We start from the raw sequence: 17,545 nt of genomic DNA, 5'->3' as shown, positions 1-17,545 counted from the left end.
CCATACATCTTGGGTTTTAGTTGGTCTTCAGTCTTCCTGCGAGACATTTTTATTAAAGAGCATTAAAAGGTCACGAAAGAGTTTGCACACAGGCAATCTCGCATGTGTGCCGGTGTGACACACAAACACAACACGCTCACACACACGTCCCCGTACACGCTAAATTAAGGGGAAGTGTGCTCCAAAACCATAGGAATGCTTACACCTGGCATAGATCTGACAAGAAGTGCTGATTCTCCTGCAATAATTACAGTATATCACTATGGTTACTCGGTCACACTCGCACACAAACGCAAAGCACGTCTTATCCCAGTAATCAAGTGTTCTTCCAGTCAAAGGAACAATGGCGAGCTGCTGCAGGTTTCGTGCTTTTGATGCCTTTTTAGTCTTTTGTGTTGGATTAGTTTTGTGGTCGCAGCCTTCCTATAGCTCCACACGACTCGTTACATAAAGATTTCTCAGTCATACAGCTCAATACATTTTTTCAAAAAGGTGAAAGACAATTTCTTTAAAACAACATGTATGTTCATAATTCACAAATAATGAAAATCAAACTATTAGTACATTCAGTTGAAGAAAAAAATACACTTTGCTTTAGTTTAATCCATTTGGGTTAAACCCAATTCTGGGGAACACAGTGTGTGTTTTTCATCAAGAAAATGAAAGTTAAAGCCTCAGTCTATACTTGATGTGGAGCCCCATCCACTCCCAGCCATCAGAGTCCAAACGGCCTTCATGTGGAGACAGCTGTGTATACGCTGCTACATGAAATGTAGGGCTTTGGGACTGAACATTTGAGGGGAAAATAGTTCTGTACAACAATTACAATTCATGACTTTCAAATATAATGTCTTATATTGCTAGTGTTTCAGATGTACCTTATTACAACTGAGCATATTGCTCACAACTGAAACACAAACCCGTACTAAATATTAAGAATCAAACCTAAAATACAACAGGATGAATAAAGTGCACATTGTAACCGTTTCAGTACAATTTTATTGCAGAATAAAGACTTTGTAGGAGCTACTACTCACCATATCTACTTCTGAAATGTATGAAGTGATGCATAGCTAACAAGCTAATATGGATGGCTCAGTAACGAGCAGGCAGTGTCAGAATACAAGATCAAACCGGATAGAATTTGGTCTAAAACTGATCAGGTTTGTTCAGTACTGTTGACACGGCTGAGTTCAATGTATGTTTAAAAACATAAACATGGTCCTCCAACATGGATGCAGCAAGATGTGTTAGATCACCTGAAAATCACAATTCATGAGGCCTCCGTAAACTAAATCCTACGAGAATTTTCCTCCTTTCCCTGCTCCAGTAGTGAACCTGGTTGCCCCGGCGACAGCTTCTGACGGAATCACAGGAACGCCATGGTCAATCTCATACTGCATGGCCTGGACAGAGGACGAACAGGTAAGTTAATTAAAAATAACTTTTTTGCATAACAAAACATTTTTACACAATAAACCCAACCTGGCAATTTGGGAAGGCTAATTTGCCAGCTTCCTTCCTCAGTGTATGAAGTATCATCTTATGTTTCCCTCAACCTACAACAAATGTATGGATTTCTCTGGGTTTGAATACTGTTGAGAACATTTGGGATACTGCAAGTACACAACTCAACAACATTAATTTACATTTTAATATGGAATTGTGCTAAAGTGGTTCACAACCAATTTGAGTCAGGACTCCCTGAGAAAAATCAGCACTCTGACTTTTAGTTCACAACATCCTGAAAGTTTCAAAAGAGGGTTTTGTGTATGTGTCTAATCAGAACTTATGTGCACGCAAACTTTGACTCGCAAACACACCTGATAAAAATATTCTTAAGGCAAAAAATACATTTAGCTAGTAACAGTTACCAAATTGGAAAATAACTGAAAAACAGTTTGGGTAACCAACACAGTATACCAGATATGTCAAATGATCTCCGATGCAATACACTGCACTATGACTGGGATTTATTTCAGTAAATTAGCGAAAGGTCTAACCTGTAACTTTCCTATTCTGTTGTACGTATATGACATGTGAATCTGAAATGGTAGCATCATAGATCAGGTATGATGATATAATTCCTACGTGAGGTGTACCTGTGTGAAGGAGGGAGCGTCATAGCAGCTGTACACGGCTGAGGAGCGGTCGGCCCGCAGACATTGCTGAGGGAAGGCGCTGATCTGCTCTGCTAACTCCAGGGCAGCCTGTAAAGCTGTGATAGCAACATGAAGTCAGTCCAACACAGTCACATACATGAACAAATGCAGAAAAGTATTCACCCACTTAGCAATATGGCCATTTATAACATATGAAATGTATACAGGTGGATAATCCCTTCTCTTATAACAAAATCCAGAATCCCCAGTCCCTTTGTGCTGCTTTGTCTCTCTGAGCTTTTACCCGTGCTACTCTGCCTCCTCGGCCACATCAAAGCGCTGGACCACATCCAGATCAGTCCTATGGAAAAAACTACGCCTCATGATGCCATACTTTGATGCACTGCTTGTGTGTTGGTGAGCTGCTACTTCTTCGCATCCCTCTGATGTTAAACCCGCGCTAAGTGATCATCTCTCAGAGAGGCCAATTAGGCTGAGGCTCGACTGTGGGAAGAAGAACTTCCTAAAAGAATTAAGCTAATCTTCTTTTAACGTCCAAGGAGAGAGGAGAGGGAATGTGAGAATCGCACATGGAAAGGCTTTATTGGGATTTAAGGATACGGGAGTGCTCATGCATTAATATAATAGAGGAAATGCCATATTGAAATGCGTGCATAGCTTAATCCTCAAACTGCTGCTTGAATGAGTAAGGGTAGAACAGTGCTAATGTTGAGTTATGGCTTCAGCGCGGTGTTGGAGCCAAATAAAGAGAACAGATTCACTGGAACAAATTGAGATTATATATGATTTTTGTCTGATCTTGCCTATAAGACTATAAAAACTGTTTCCTGAGAGAAACTGGGTCACAGGCCTGTTTCTCTGTGCTATACACACGAATCGTCCTCACAGTGAGTAATGATTTCTACTTCCCACCCCAACAGACGGAGGACCTCCAGTCTCCTCCGTATCTGGTCTTCACATCTTGAACATTTGCCATCGAATGACCTATAATAAAATCTACAACCCACTGTAAACATACCACTAACATCTTGTATGCGGCAATGGAATGGACGATCCCTACATTTTCTTTGTCTTAACCACCTACTTGTTGTGTTTCGTGTTATGAGCAGAAACTCTGGTTGTATATGACTACTACAGGATAAACAAAAAAGCACTACTATTGGAGTGATTGGTAATTATGTTTAAGACTGATGACAATGTAGTTTTAAGTTGCGTAATGTAAATATGGTCTTACACTCTGATCATGAAACTCATTTATCTATTTGTAGACAAGAAACCTGGTAAAATTGAGACAGATACCTGAGTGTCTCAAATAACTTATAACTGTAGTTTGTATAAACATAATTCAGTCTGTCTTTCCATTTAGGAAAATAAATGTGTCCGTAGCATTAAATATCACAAGTTTCTCAATGTACAGTAGCAGGGTTAAAAATATTATCCAATTTCAGACCACATTTTAATGAGTCAAAGTTGCTCCTGATCTGGAAAGTTGCTTCACCTGATGAAAGATGAAGTAAAACAAACCCTAAAAAAGCATGACACTCTCTGATCCTTGACAATATGAGCCCTATCTAATGTATTGCACAACCCTGATGAACACATAATCAAAACTAACTCCAATACCTTGGCCATCTGGAACAACTCGGTTAGCCAGTCCGTAGGCAAGAGCCTCCTGTGCTCCGATAGGTCGTCCAGTCAGAATCAGGTCGAGGGCTCGTGACAGACCAATGAGACGGGGGAGTCGCACTGTGCCTCCGTCAATCAGTGGGACTCCTGAAAGAAAGATGCTCAGTGTAAAACATGTTTCTGTGCCACAAGGAGTACCAAAGGAGTTTTCTGCTTAGCACTGCAGAGAATCCAAAATAATTATTCAATTATTTGTTTATTTGACAGGGTCAAAGAGTTAGCTATAAATTGATTTTTAGCTGTAGTCCCTGAGAAAACACGTTTACAACTATTCCATGCTACATCTCAGACCACTGTTTTCACCATCTTGTTTCACAGTAAAATCCCCCCCAAAAAATGTATTGGTTGTTTGATGATGAAAATAATGAGTTACAGTCTGTCTTACACCCTAAAAGTGGTCTGTATTACAGACAGACTTAAATTACCTACACTTTCCTGCTCCACAATTGTTCTTTTACATTTGGATTCCTGCACAAGTGAAAAGTATATCCAGAATATAGGGGTGGCCGTTTTTAGACAAAAATCAGGATCACTTAACTGCTAAAAGGTGAAAGGAAATGTCGGCCAGTGTGTCACTGAATTGAGTTCAGGACACTTCAGCTGTGTGAAAACAGTCAAAGAAAGACTAAGAAATACATAACATACTGCACGCATTATTCTAGGTTGCTGCTGTCAGGGGAACAAAGTTTTGAACAATTTCACTCCTCAACTGTGACTGTTTTCCTTCTGTCAGTACGTGAAAATTCAAATTCCTCCTTACTCTCAGTCTCACTGGACCCATTTGCATTACTGAGTCTACCACAGAGAACGAAGGATGGGAGGGAAGCGAGGGACAGAAACAAGAGGAGAGAGAGAGCATACTGCAAGGTACAGTAAGCTTCTGGCATCTGTCCTAATTTCTAAAGAGCACCAGCTGGAACTGGCATACTTTCTACCGTTCAGCGCTCCCAAGTTCCACGCCACAATCCCGACTCCCTAATTCCTCCAAGTCGCTGATTCTATTTGACCGCCCCTTATTGAGAGCACATGTGTCGGACATGTTTTCATAACCCCAAATCATCATGGTAGCTTTCAGCGTTTTTTTTTTCCTCTCTTCTCTCATTCGGTAGGGAGTCGTGGAAATACTGTGATTCTATTCATGCTCTGCAAGCTACTCTCTTTGTCCATGTCATTGAAATGAATTAAATTGGAATACATGGAATACCAGCGTTAATACATGTGCGACCAATCCAGGGGCCTGGTTTGGGTTCAGGCAGTCAGCACATATGGCACTCTGACAGACAGAAGACTGTGATTAGGTGGGGGAGCAGGGTGTTATACTGTCCGCAAATACTAAATTTCACTCACATTTTCAGTCATCCCCCATTACAGGAATGTATTCTACTGAAAAGTGAATTACAGAGCACACTGGCAGAGCCGATGAAATGCCCGAATTCCCTTTTGCTGGAGTTTAATCGTAAGAATAGCACAGATCCTTGCAGGGCAGGTGTGTGTGAGGTTCAAGGTCTTTTCAATATTGACTGAGACAACAACCAAGTGTGTTTCAGCCAAGGTTTTACTCTGTGGAGCTTTGTCCTAAAACAACACATGTAGTTACACACACTTAAATTTCACAAGGGCATTCCTATACAAGAAAGTCTGCACAGTTGAAACACACACACGTTGTCTTGAAGTACCCCACCGCTATTGTCCTTTTAGCTAAAAGTAATGTCTCACAATTGTATCCATTACATTTATTGAACACTTCTATCTATTAGCTTAAGCTAACAATTTGTCCATTACTTTAAGCGAACATTTATTTATTTATTTATTTTTTAAATTATATCTTCTGTTAAGCCTTCTCTGCTCTCTAAAAGCCAATCCATGTTCTACAGCTGACACAGTATTTCAGATTTCATTGTTTCTTTGTGTGTTTTTGTATTTGTTTATCAAATTTGTTGAGCTACTCCTAGTGTAGGAGCACCCTCTGGAGTACATGTAGCTCTGGTGAGGAATCACTGCAAGAGTCCTCAGTGACAGAAAGTTGATTTGTGCAAAAAGCTTCTTTAGATTGTGTCTAGCACCGCCACCCCCTCCAATTACAGGAAAAGAAAGAAGAACGAAAAGGAATGACAGAAAGAGACAGGAGATTTGCTAGAAAACAGTAAGCAGCACACTGAGGTGTAATGAGGCCGAGAAGACAGAGCCTGGCTCTTGATAGATAAAGAGGCAGGTTGACCTCCAGTCTGTCTGTCTTTGGTGCTGCTGTTGGCACCATTGCTATCAGCAACCGGAAGGATCTCCCCTCTTATCCACAGCACTCGTCTCCTGCACCTCCAACCCTCACCCTCCTTTCTCTGTCAGACAGTCCCGTCTCTGATGTGTCCTGTTTGAGGGAATTTACACAGACCTGTGCTTTGTCCCACATGAATGGGCGGTGGGAGGTTGGGAGCATGCACCTCCTTGAAGTAGTTTAACACAAAAGGCATGCTTGGCTTGAAAGAAGATGGCTGAAGTGCAGAGAGGTGGTTTTGATCCCCTATCCTAAATTTCATAGAAGAAAATGTTAGGAAGTGATCCTGATAGGAGATAGTCAGTATCCTTGAAACAAAAGTGTGGATTTGTCATTGTTGGCCTTTAATAATGAGCTAAACATTTGCACAGGAGCCCTGTGTGTTCTTGTTCAAAGCAGATAAGCCCATTGTCAAGACTGTGGCTTGTTATTAGCAAGGTTGAACATTTGTCAGCAAAGCCTATTGTTTAATAACTAGATCATTAGGTTGTTCTCTTCCTGCATCACAGGACCATCACAGCTTATCTGACTGGCATGTAGGAGAAGTCTGGAGGAGAGTACAAACATTGTATTTTATCTCCTTGCTGCAGTGTTTGGTATAATGTGTCAGCCTCTGATAACAGCACAGTTGAGCTCTTCCCAAATCCAACTCGAGTCATCGCAAAAAGTTGCATTTTTAGTCTTCTTCAGAATTTGGGTTTTTGGAATCCTCAATGGGGACTCATTTGCTAAAACAGACAATTAAAGTATTCCATTACACTTTCCAGCACAGCCAATTTTTGATACTTGAACAATTTATAACAAATTCTTATATAGTCATATTTATCTGTGATATGAAGTTTATAAGTGCTATATATTGTATTGATTAACTAATGATACAGGTGCTTTTTTAGATGGTCTGAAAGGAGAGCTGACTACAACGCACAGTGGCTTTTTAAAAACCTTTTAGAACCTGAACTATGGCATTGCCAGGGCCAAATCGAGGTCCGTGTGGGTAAGATGGCAGGAAGCGATACCTGGGGCGGCCTTGTGCCAGTGGTGTTAGTTCAGTGTAAAAAGCAAAGCATATGTGATAACAAGTCTTGTCTGCAGCAGTATCGTGGGAGTTCTGTAAAATGGACTATCAACTCCCTACCAGCTAAAAGACTTCTGACCTGTAGCTGACCCCCTCATTGACCTCTAAACACATTGTGGACCTGGTACCAATATCAGATACAAAATTGATGACTTTTTTCTGTTTTGGTTGCCGAGTACAACAGGAGGAGACCACACTCCACGGGACATCGCATCCACCATCTACAGCTTCTAATAACCTGTGAACAGAGTGTGAAACACGACACACTGAAGTGTTCTAGTTTGCTGCTGGTACTGCTGGTATCCTCGCCACATCAAAGCAAGACCCACTACAATAGCCTCCCATGAGGGTAATGCGATTAAGTTTGATGTGGATTAACGATTTCCGGACAACTCCAGACTAAATGGACAGAGGGAAAAGAGCAGGCCTTCAATTGGAGGCTCTCTTTGAAATACCCGCTGGGAATGAAGGGACGTAGCTCCCATTGGGCTGGGTCAAAGATGAGTGCAACACAGTTAACGTGATTTCATGTATTTAACCCACTGAGTTAATACCAGGGCTGTGTATTCTTCAGTTTGCAGGGAACCCTTTTGTGAGACCACCAAGGCAGCAAAGAGGGCCTTAAACCATGAAACTGGCAGAGGACGTGTAGCACCTCGTAAGAAGGGCAACATCACGTCAATGTTTAAACATGATCGCATCCCAATCTGCCCCAAAGTCACTACAGTTAAGGGAGTTTAGCCAACGTGAGTTGTAACACGAACTTATTTGTGAGAGCCTATATTTTGCCATCATTCAATGTGCTTAAAATCGTCTCCGTACTCCAATGCTGTGTCCATTCACTCTAGAAAAGAAACCTGAAGTTTCAAAAGCTGTGCCGTTTTGAGGCGAGATGATGTAACCCCTGGACTATGTCACTCAGTTTCAAACTCACTGAGCGGGTGTTTTAATTGGCCCATGTTATGTCAGCTTTGGCCTGAGGTTTGACTTCGTTTCAACATGTGGCTTCTTCTTCTTCTTTGGCCCTCTTCATCTGTCCCTTGTCCAGGTATGAGACAGGACTTAAAACTGAGAGGAAGAAAGAGGGAGGAGACACGGACATGACTGATTTGTGTGTGTATCTGAAGGGTCTCTATTTCAAAACGGGAAAATCAGAGGAGTACTATCGTAGCAATCCTGAACAACCTCCATGCTTGCCTGATTTAGCCTCACCATTTAAAGAAAAATCCTTGAATGAAGAATTACTGGAGTATTTTAAGTTTCCTTTTCCGGTGCCAACTTCTTTTTCTGCTGTGTGATGTTCCTCTGGTTTAAGAAACCAAAATAACATCAGGGAATTAGGTAAGCATGGTGGTTTTTCATTCAGGTCTCTCAAAATTCAACGAGGAATAGACACTAATACCAGACCCCTGTGACGCAACCATCTCCTCCTTCTCATTTCCTCCTCGGTGGGGAAGAGGGGCCCCAGACAGGAAGCCGCAGGTTCGACAGCCAATCACGTGCCAGAAAGCTGTCAGATCCTTATGGTTGCTATTGGCCCACATCAGAGCAGTGCAGTGAGCCTCTGAGGGTTTTTGGACTCCAAAGCCACCAGGGATTCCCTTCGGCTGCTGCCATCTGTGCCCGACCCCAAAACGGTTACAGAATTCAACCATTAAAAGGAAATAATGGGTAAGAAACACAGGATCTTTAAATAAACTGCACGTCCCACAAAGCAGTGCAGCGATTGATGTAAATGGGCAGGGAAGTTTGGTTTTCAATTGTTTAATGTTGGGGAAATAAAGTTTAAATGCATATTGCTGTCTTTTCCACTGTGAAAAGTCTATCTATTTTTTTTTTTTTATAAACTTAAGGACTTGTGACTACGTGTGACCCCAGGATTTTTTCACCCACTCCAGGATTTTAAGTACAATCACTACAGGCTTGATAGTGTCAAGATGGTTGTGCAGCATTCAACTATGCAGAGCATGGCTACAAAATTGCTAAAAACCAGGAGTCAAAGTAATAATCACTCTGCTACATCTGAATGAAAAACCACAGTGGCTTTAACTAAGCTTGGGGAAACGACGTAAATGTGTTGACAAACAAGCTTTGAAGATATGTGGCAATCAAGAGGCAGAGAATTAATTACTGGGAGGAAATGTGCAACTTAATGTGTTGAAACCGCAGCAATGCTCATTTCTAACTCCCAAACATAGTTTTGAGCTGATGGAAGAGGTCTGAGTGCAGGCGTTGGATTAATTTCATCCCTGATGGGACACGCAGAGCTCAGACTGAGATTTTAGAATATGTTAAAAAGAGTTTGTCAGTTTTTGTCACAGATGCACAGATTATAACCAAGGCAAAAAAAACTTATAACCAAGGCATTATGCATCTTCTCCTGTGTCTCCTCTAATCTGTACTTCTATTTGCAATTATTGGTCTGCAACAGTGTTTGGATGGTCAGCGCATGTCATGTTGCATCCATACAAAAGCCAGGACAAGATGATCAAGCTTACTGATGCCAGTTTTCAGTACTTGACATATTTAGATATTTCACTAATCATTTGTTAAGTACTAGTGAAGTTCAACAGCTATCCCTAGTGATTAACTCGAGGCGTGTTCCCAGTTTTTCCATTAATATGGAGCATTAAATTGTGACGGTTGTTTAGTCTATTGTATAAATCATTTCAAAGTAATTCAACATCGAAAATAATGGTGGTAGATGGACTCCTAAGTACCTCTGCAGGGACTGGAGCAAGGCCTGGCACTGAAGACTTGCCACCAGACAGTGTGGGAGGACGGACAGTCGGACAGACAGAACGATGACGGCACTGCCAGGATGCTCTCCTGTTAAATTACAGGCCTGAGATGATAAGCCCTGCATGTTTACACTCTAAATCTAGTACTGCCAGTAAATTATAGTACAACAGTTGTATTTATAAACACTATGGTCGTATTTTAAACCCTCTAGCAGCATGGCTAAAGCAATGACAGCTATATGAGAGATGCTGCAATGGTCCGACATGAGACACTTCTACATAGTAAAGCCAACCGTGACCTGCTGGGATCAGGATTAGCTTAAAGTGTTTACAACACAAGATCCAAAGTACTACTTGTTCTTTTAAAACTATAGCCGAGTCAGCGGGCAAACTGTGCCAGTAGGCTACAAGACGCCAAAAAAGGAAAATGTTGTTTATGAGGAAATTGTGTGACATAAATAATATGTAAGCCCTGTTTGGCCCCGCAGTGGAAACCTGGCAGTCGGTGGCTTCCTCTCCTACTTATCAAGACTGCCCAGCAGACTCTGGCTGAGATGCCAGAAGGTCACAGTCACTGGTGTTATCGTACCGTGACTCCGTCCTCACAAAACAAGAGAAGGCTGGGGTGATAACAGAGGACAGAGTAACAAAGTTGAAAAATAGAAACAGCGTAGACTTCCTGGCATTAGGAGACAGATGATGTATGCTTGGATTCAAAGAAAAACAATGATACTTCCACTGACAGGCAGAAGGAGAGTAAGTGGGAAGAGAGATGGTCTGCTGGTTCCTCTATAGCACGAGTTTTAACAGCAGAATGTTTCCCATTACAACTGCCGGCAGCGTTCACAGTGGCAGAACTGAAAGATAAATGGCATCCCCATCAGCATTGCTAGACTGAAATTATACTAGTAACAGGGACTGGTTTTCATTTCAGTGGCGGCCGTACAAGTACTTGTACTACTAGCACAAGCAGAGAGAAGTTTTTTCAGTAGTTATAGGAGTAGAGTATTAATACTACAACTGCTGCAATATTACTGTTCACAACTAGTGACATTTAGTCACGGCAGTAGTTATGAATTAGTGGTGTTGTTTTGTTGTCATGGTAGTACTGTGGAATAGCTGTCATAGTATCAATACCATCAATTGGAGAAACTTGAAGGAATAATACTCGCTGGAATTAAAGTTTCACTAACAATACTAGCACTGCTGTAGCAGGAGAGGTAGGAGAAAGGTGCTCCCACCTTCTTCATTACATCACTCTGTTGTCCTCAAAAGGTACAGTTAATCCAAATGCATATAAAGCACTTCAGGTAAGAGTTAAAATACACTGTCTGTTTTTAATTTTTGGGGTGGTTTTGCATCAGCACTGAGCTGGCTAACATTACAGCTCAGCTGTGGAGGAAGCCCTCAATGTTTACATCTCTTCCCTCTCATTCATGAGTAGATGTATACTTCTTTCTGTGGGTGTAGTTTGGTGGAAAGAAAATAGCTCCAACATAAAAACTGCTTATGTGGCACAATGAGCCGAGTGCCATCTATGTTCCATGATATACAAGAGATGGCAGACATCTCTATGGCCTCTATCACCAAAAACTTGGCGCTAACACTCAAACCACCTAGATGGATAAATAGTACAAGTAAGAGGAAAAATATTTTGTTTTGATTTTTGTGATGAACTCTCCATTTAAACAGGACCCAGAACCCCCAATGTCTCAGCAAAACCATCTTGAATGAATTTTAAAAGCTTCCAGCAGTAATGGCACTAATAGCATTTTTAAACAAAGAATTAGTAGCACAGTCCTAGGACCACTGTTAGTAGAAGTACAGTGCAACATTGAGCAGTACTGAGTGTCGTAGCAATAAAGACAGCAGTAGCATGAGGGGTCAGACTTACCAAACCTGCGACAGAACACCCCCATGACGGCGCTCTCCTCCACCACTCTCAGATCTGCGAGCAGAGCCAGCTCCAGCCCTCCAGCCACGGCGAAGCCACTGACTGCGGCTATCAGCGGCTTCGACAGCTGCAAACGCGATGGACCCTGGAGGAAACGGCCGCATCAGTAAATCAAAACACACACACACAGTCTATAAATGCAGAGCTGTATAGCTTCAAACAGTGTAAACACAGAGGGGATACACATTGTTAAAAAGGCAGCAACACCACTTCCTGCAGAATACATCCACAGCGTATCTGAAGCATATCCATGTGAATGTATATTTTCACGATGCACATCAAGCTTTTTATTGCCTTTTCATGGTTTAAAAGTTTTCCAGATTTTATTTCCCAATGTTTTTCTCAAACTGGTCAAACAAAAGAGTAACAAATGATCCAAGTTCTGGCTGTCGCTGAACAAATGAAGCACTGTGCATATTCTGTAAGAGATGCAGTGTTATAATTTTCTGCACAGGAGGTCCACTCAATCATAAAGACTCAACATGCAAACCAAACAGCTTTCATGCAGGCTGCAGTTTTTATGGCTTACAGTGCTTCATTTGTGATCCTTATTCTTTGTCAAGCAAATGCAGTGTGCCAGTGACTTTTCTGCACACAGCATGCGCTTGTTATGAACAACACACAGCTGCAGTTCCCTGATTCAATATCAGTTCCTAAACCCACATTTTTACCACTACCTGTCGTCCCAAATCAGTACAGCCCACATCTTCTGCTTTATATTTTTGTGGGAACCTTTAGCCCTCTATTAAGATCATGAGGAAATATAGATATAACCCTCACCAGCGCACGTGCGCACACACACACACACACAGCCCAATGAGTGCTCACCATCGGACCGGGACCCTTGGTGACATCTTGCTCCAATTTGAGGGAGGCTGTGTGATTGGCCAGCTCTTTCAGATCATAACCAGCGCAGAAATTCCCTCCTGGAGGAGACCACAAAATTACAAAGTATGGCAGCTGGAAAGCCAGAGAGGAAGGGAAAATGATGAGGATGAAAAAAACAACAAGTTGAGCTGGAGTCCGAGGGCTGCAATTTGGATAGCAGCTTGCTTTGGGCTGGCTGGCACACAAATGCTTCTCTTCCCTAAAGAGCCCAAATCCAATACACAGTCACAGATCATGCATGTGCTCAAACACACGCACGCACAGACAAATGCAAATACACAATATCCTCATTAATGGAAGACTAACATACTTCAACCACAGCCCCTTCCGTTGGATTCATGTGGTAATTACAACATTACCCAAGAGGCCTACAAACACTATGTCACAGGCTCAGCCTGGGACTCATAAAATCCTCCTCTCTCCTTAATGTAATGAAAATGATTATAACAAACATATGTGCCAGCAACACCCATCAACTGGGAGCTTTGATTACAGCTGTGGGTCAGCGCAGGGCAATTATAGAAAAACAGTGCGTCATGCTGTTTATGGGAGCAGCGATGTGACGGAGCTCCCTAAACCCCTTTGTCCTTGTAGGAGAGCTGTTCCATTCATGGTGGATGGTTTTATTCAGACTCTTCGAGGAGGTTTGTTAGCGAAATGAGAGGTAAAACAGACCGACAGATACTCTATTTACTTATCATTTGAATGTTGAACACAAAGACATAAACTCTTTGCAGGAGTTTGAAAAGTGCAGTGCAGTTACATCAGACATGTTGCAATGAAAGAGCAGTGATTGGGAGATTAAGCTGAAGCATTAAAAAGTAATTTAAGCCCAATTATTAAAATGAAACATGCTAAACACACAACAAAATGTTTTCATAGGGACTTCTGTAGAAAGAATATGATGCAATCAAAAGTGTGCTCACAGTCATGTCTGCCCTCCACCAGGTCACTAGATGTATCTCAGGTGTGGCAAGAGAATTAACAAAGTAGTAAAGTAGAAAAAACATGTGCTTTACAATTCCAAGAGTTTCAGTTTTGTGTTGGAGACCTTTCCTTTTCAAAATGACAGTAGGCCTTTTTTCATTATAGACATTCTGACAAATCACGGTGGGAAGAGAACAGGTGTAAAGCATTAAATTAACTAGAAACCATCTTACAATGGGATCACACGGCCACGACAATCAATGTTCACATTCTGATCCATGACTACTCAGTAATGATCACTACAATAATATAGTACTCAGTGCTCGTGGCTCTGACCTCGCCAAACTTTGAACTGCGCCTTCATTAGATCTCAACTACAATCCTGTGGAGTTTCATGACTGCATCTTGCCTGGTTGTGTCGCGGTGACAATCATTGTCCACAGACAGACAGCCCTATAAACACCTGGGAAAATACACACAATCCCTTCTGCTACTGTTACATTTTGCTATGATGACACAAACACACACAGACTCACAAACTGAAAACACTACCAGCCTACGCCGTCGTGGCTGGTAATTATGGCTGAATTCCATTCAGCTGTGCTCAGTTTCAGTACTGACTCATTGTCACACTGTAGTGGGACACTTAAAAATAACAAAAGGTGTTAGCCTTATGTTACAAACCCGATTCCAAAATAAGCTGAAATGCTGTGTGAAGGGGAAAAAAAAAAAGAAGAGAGAACATGATAATTTGTTAATCCTTTTTTCACTTATCTCTCTATAAAAGCAAATAACCTCTGTCTGTGTGTGTGTGTGTGTGTGTGTGTGTGTGTGTGTGTGTGTGTGTGTGTGTGTGTGTGTGTGTGTGTGTGTATTCCTCAAATATCTCTGCGGATCAGGATCAGACTGACCTGAGAGTTTCAACATGGCTGCTGCGTGGTTCAAGGGTGTGCTATTTCGCATTTGTTTGGACTGCAATGATACCGTTAATAAAGTATTTCATAAATGCTTTACAAATTCCACGAGCACTGTCCACCGGAGCCACTACAGTCACGCGCGCACCAGAGCCAATCACGGCAGAGCTCAAGCCCACGACATGCCTGAAGAAACAAGCGGATTTACCTGCAGCAGCGCGAGCTGGACCGGGATTTTGCCGGCGGTTCGGTCCCGTTCTGTGCATCTAAACTGACTGTTGTGGATTGATGAGATTAAACGAGTCCGGACCGAGTCTGTTCGGGTCTGAGGAGATCCGGAGACGCGCGGACAACAAAGTGGAATTGGAATCTGTGGATGTTCGTGTTAGCCGCTAGCTACACGGCCCACCTCCCGAAGCGACGGACCGGAAGCGTTTCGTTTAATGAGTCAGAATAATGAGGAGAAGCTGAATGTGGAGCAGGCCGTGCACCTCTTTATTCAGCTGGAAGGAGCACAGGCAGACCTGAGCATTGCCTGCATTTAAATGTAAATAGTTACATATAACTTTGTAAATTTTTTAAATGTATGCACACATTTAGATAAACAAAAATTTATATTTGCATTATAAGTAAAAAAAAAAAAAAAAAAAAATGGTTTGTTAAACATATTTGTCGTTTTCACAGTAAAAAAATCTAACTTTTTCTACTCGGATTTCATGGTTTTTTTGTGATTTTAGGTCCATTGTGTTAATACAGTATGTCAAAATAAAAAAAATAACTGTACAGTCACACATGTGAGGTTGTGCTGAAAATAATGACACCAAGTAAATAGCTTTTATGATGAAATATAGTGGCAAAATCAAAAATAGTCAAAAACAGCCAATTATACCCTGGAATATCGGATTTCACAACAAACCTAAATATCCCTGACATCCCACCTTCAAACACAGCCTCATTTGGCCACCCATGAAAAAGCTGCTTAACCTCCCACTTTTTTATAGGAATACACTTTTCTTACGGGCACTGCACTAGTGCTGTGGTTAACACAGCAACAATATGATGCCTTTAATACTTTACCTCATTACGCTTATATTTTCAAAATACATGCTTATTCTTAAATTGACGCCAGCAACAATTTCTTCAAACAAGTTGGCACAAGGGCAACAAAAGCCTGGGAAAGTTATGGAACGCTTAAAAACAACCTTTGCGGGGCACCGTTTAGCTCAGTGGGTAGAGCAGGCATCCCATTTACAGAGGCTTTGTCCTCACTGCAGTGGCCCCGGGTTCGAGTCCCGACCTGGGGCCCTTTGCTGCGTGTCACTCACCCTCTCTCTCAACCTGTTTCCTGTCATATCCTTCAGCTGTTCTGTCAATAAAGCCTTAAAGGTCCAAACAAAATATAGATAAAAAAAACCTTTGGAACATTCCAAACCTTTAGAAGGTGATATATGAGAAGATGATATCGTGATTGGGCATCAAGAAGCTCAGTCATTCACAAGCAAGGATGGGAGGAGGTTCATCAAACACATGGTTGTATAAAGATATTAGTACATGGGCAAGGGACCACAAACAGTTTGTTTGCAAATGATTGCAATCTGTTTCCATTTATGTTTTGGAATCAGGGTTGTATTAGTAAAAACATGTGCTTTTCCTACTATGACAAGTCAAAATGTCTCCTGTGAAAAAGGCCTATGCTCTCTGAAAAAAAGACAGGTTTGGTGGAGAAGAAGTCGATTGGAACTTGAAAGAATGAGGCACAGAGACTTGACCTCATTCTTTCAGATGAGTTGCTGCTGCTGAATTTTGTTAATGTAAAACCAAATCAAAACCAATTCCAGGACTGAACAATGTGTTTTTACGCGACTAGTGAGGCTTTACCGACATTACAAGTGGCTTCATCTCAGTTCAGCTGAACATGTGCCTGTAGTGACACAGCTGGGCTGACATCTAGATTGTACCTGACCGCAAACGCCCACAGAAATCCAAATCCCAAACTCTCTAAATATGTGCCAGCATACTCAAAACCTGCAGAAAGCAATTACTCTTAATTTTACAAGTTAAAAAAAACATGTCGACACTGAAAAACGAGAGCTGAGAGAGTGATCGTGTCAGCGCTAATATGAACAAAATGGATTCCTTATGTTTTCAGAAACACTACATCCAAACTAAAACCTCCCTGCTTGTCATCTCATAACACAGACAGGCTGCTAATCACCAGTGAAGGTCAGTCTTCTTGTTACAGTGGAGCAGCGCTACAGGACGACCTGCTGACAGGAATGTGTGGTGGGATGATTAAAAGCACATTAAAGACATTGTGGGAATCACAGAAGAGCAGCTTTAGCTGGAACGACCCACTGTGCTAACCCATTTAACACAAACTAATTACTCTCTAACACACACGCACAGTTTTCTGTTCACAACTGAGACTAGTGGCACTCAGCAGTCGTCATCTGGAGAGGCTCCAACCTCTGAAGTACCAAACAAAGTATATACTTGTGTCTCTTGAGGCCACAGTGCACTTTCTGCTGCAGACAGGTTGATCCAGGTTGAAGACATTATTTCCACTGAGGGGAGGAGTTCATTCAGTGTGTCTGATGATTATTTTTAGAGTTATTAAGAGCCATGGCATGATTCTGGCTTTGGGCGGCTGACACAGTGCAGGCCACCTCACAGGTGTGTGCGTGTGTTATTTCTGTGTGTGCACTAGTCTGGTCACCTCTGCATGTCGGCAAGATCTAAAGAAACTTTGTGGAGCAAAGGCTGGAAAAAAAGATGGAAAAGAAGAAGTTGATGGAGATGTAGATGTAGTGCTGAGGACAGAGGAGAGGAAGAGCTGGAAGGCTGATGACGGATGAAAAACTAATGTTCATAACTGCAATATACAACTCCTGAGATGTAATTTTTTTCAGCTGATACAAAAAATAATAATAAAGGGCTATAGACACTGCTCTCCTTGACTTATTTA

At 41.8% G+C, this 17,545-nt stretch overlaps 1 protein-coding gene across 3 annotated transcripts in view; it reads right to left on the bottom strand.

Moving 5' to 3' along the window:
- Window positions 1-17,545, bottom strand: part of LOC115570025 (probable enoyl-CoA hydratase) — a 53,768-nt gene that overhangs the window by 32,783 nt on the left and 3,440 nt on the right. For 2 of the 3 annotated variants that reach the window (XM_030398247.1, XM_030398246.1), the window contains exons 3-7: window positions 12,680-12,777; window positions 11,792-11,936; window positions 3,747-3,896; window positions 2,103-2,218; window positions 1,260-1,406 (exon numbers count right to left, since the gene is read on the bottom strand). In XM_030398247.1, the coding sequence (XP_030254107.1) occupies window positions 1,299-1,406; window positions 2,103-2,218; window positions 3,747-3,896; window positions 11,792-11,936; window positions 12,680-12,777 (617 nt within the window). In that variant the 3' untranslated portion in view covers window positions 1,260-1,298. Of the gene's footprint in view, window positions 1-14; window positions 1,407-2,102; window positions 2,219-3,746; window positions 3,897-11,791; window positions 11,937-12,679; window positions 12,778-17,545 lie in introns of those variants that run through there. The other variant, XM_030398245.1, reaches the window with a different exon arrangement.

This window comes from Sparus aurata, chromosome 19 (genome assembly GCF_900880675.1).
Source record: "Sparus aurata chromosome 19, fSpaAur1.1, whole genome shotgun sequence".
Classification (NCBI taxonomy): domain Eukaryota; kingdom Metazoa; phylum Chordata; class Actinopteri; order Spariformes; family Sparidae; genus Sparus; species Sparus aurata.
This window is presented reverse-complemented; position numbering and strand designations above follow the sequence as displayed.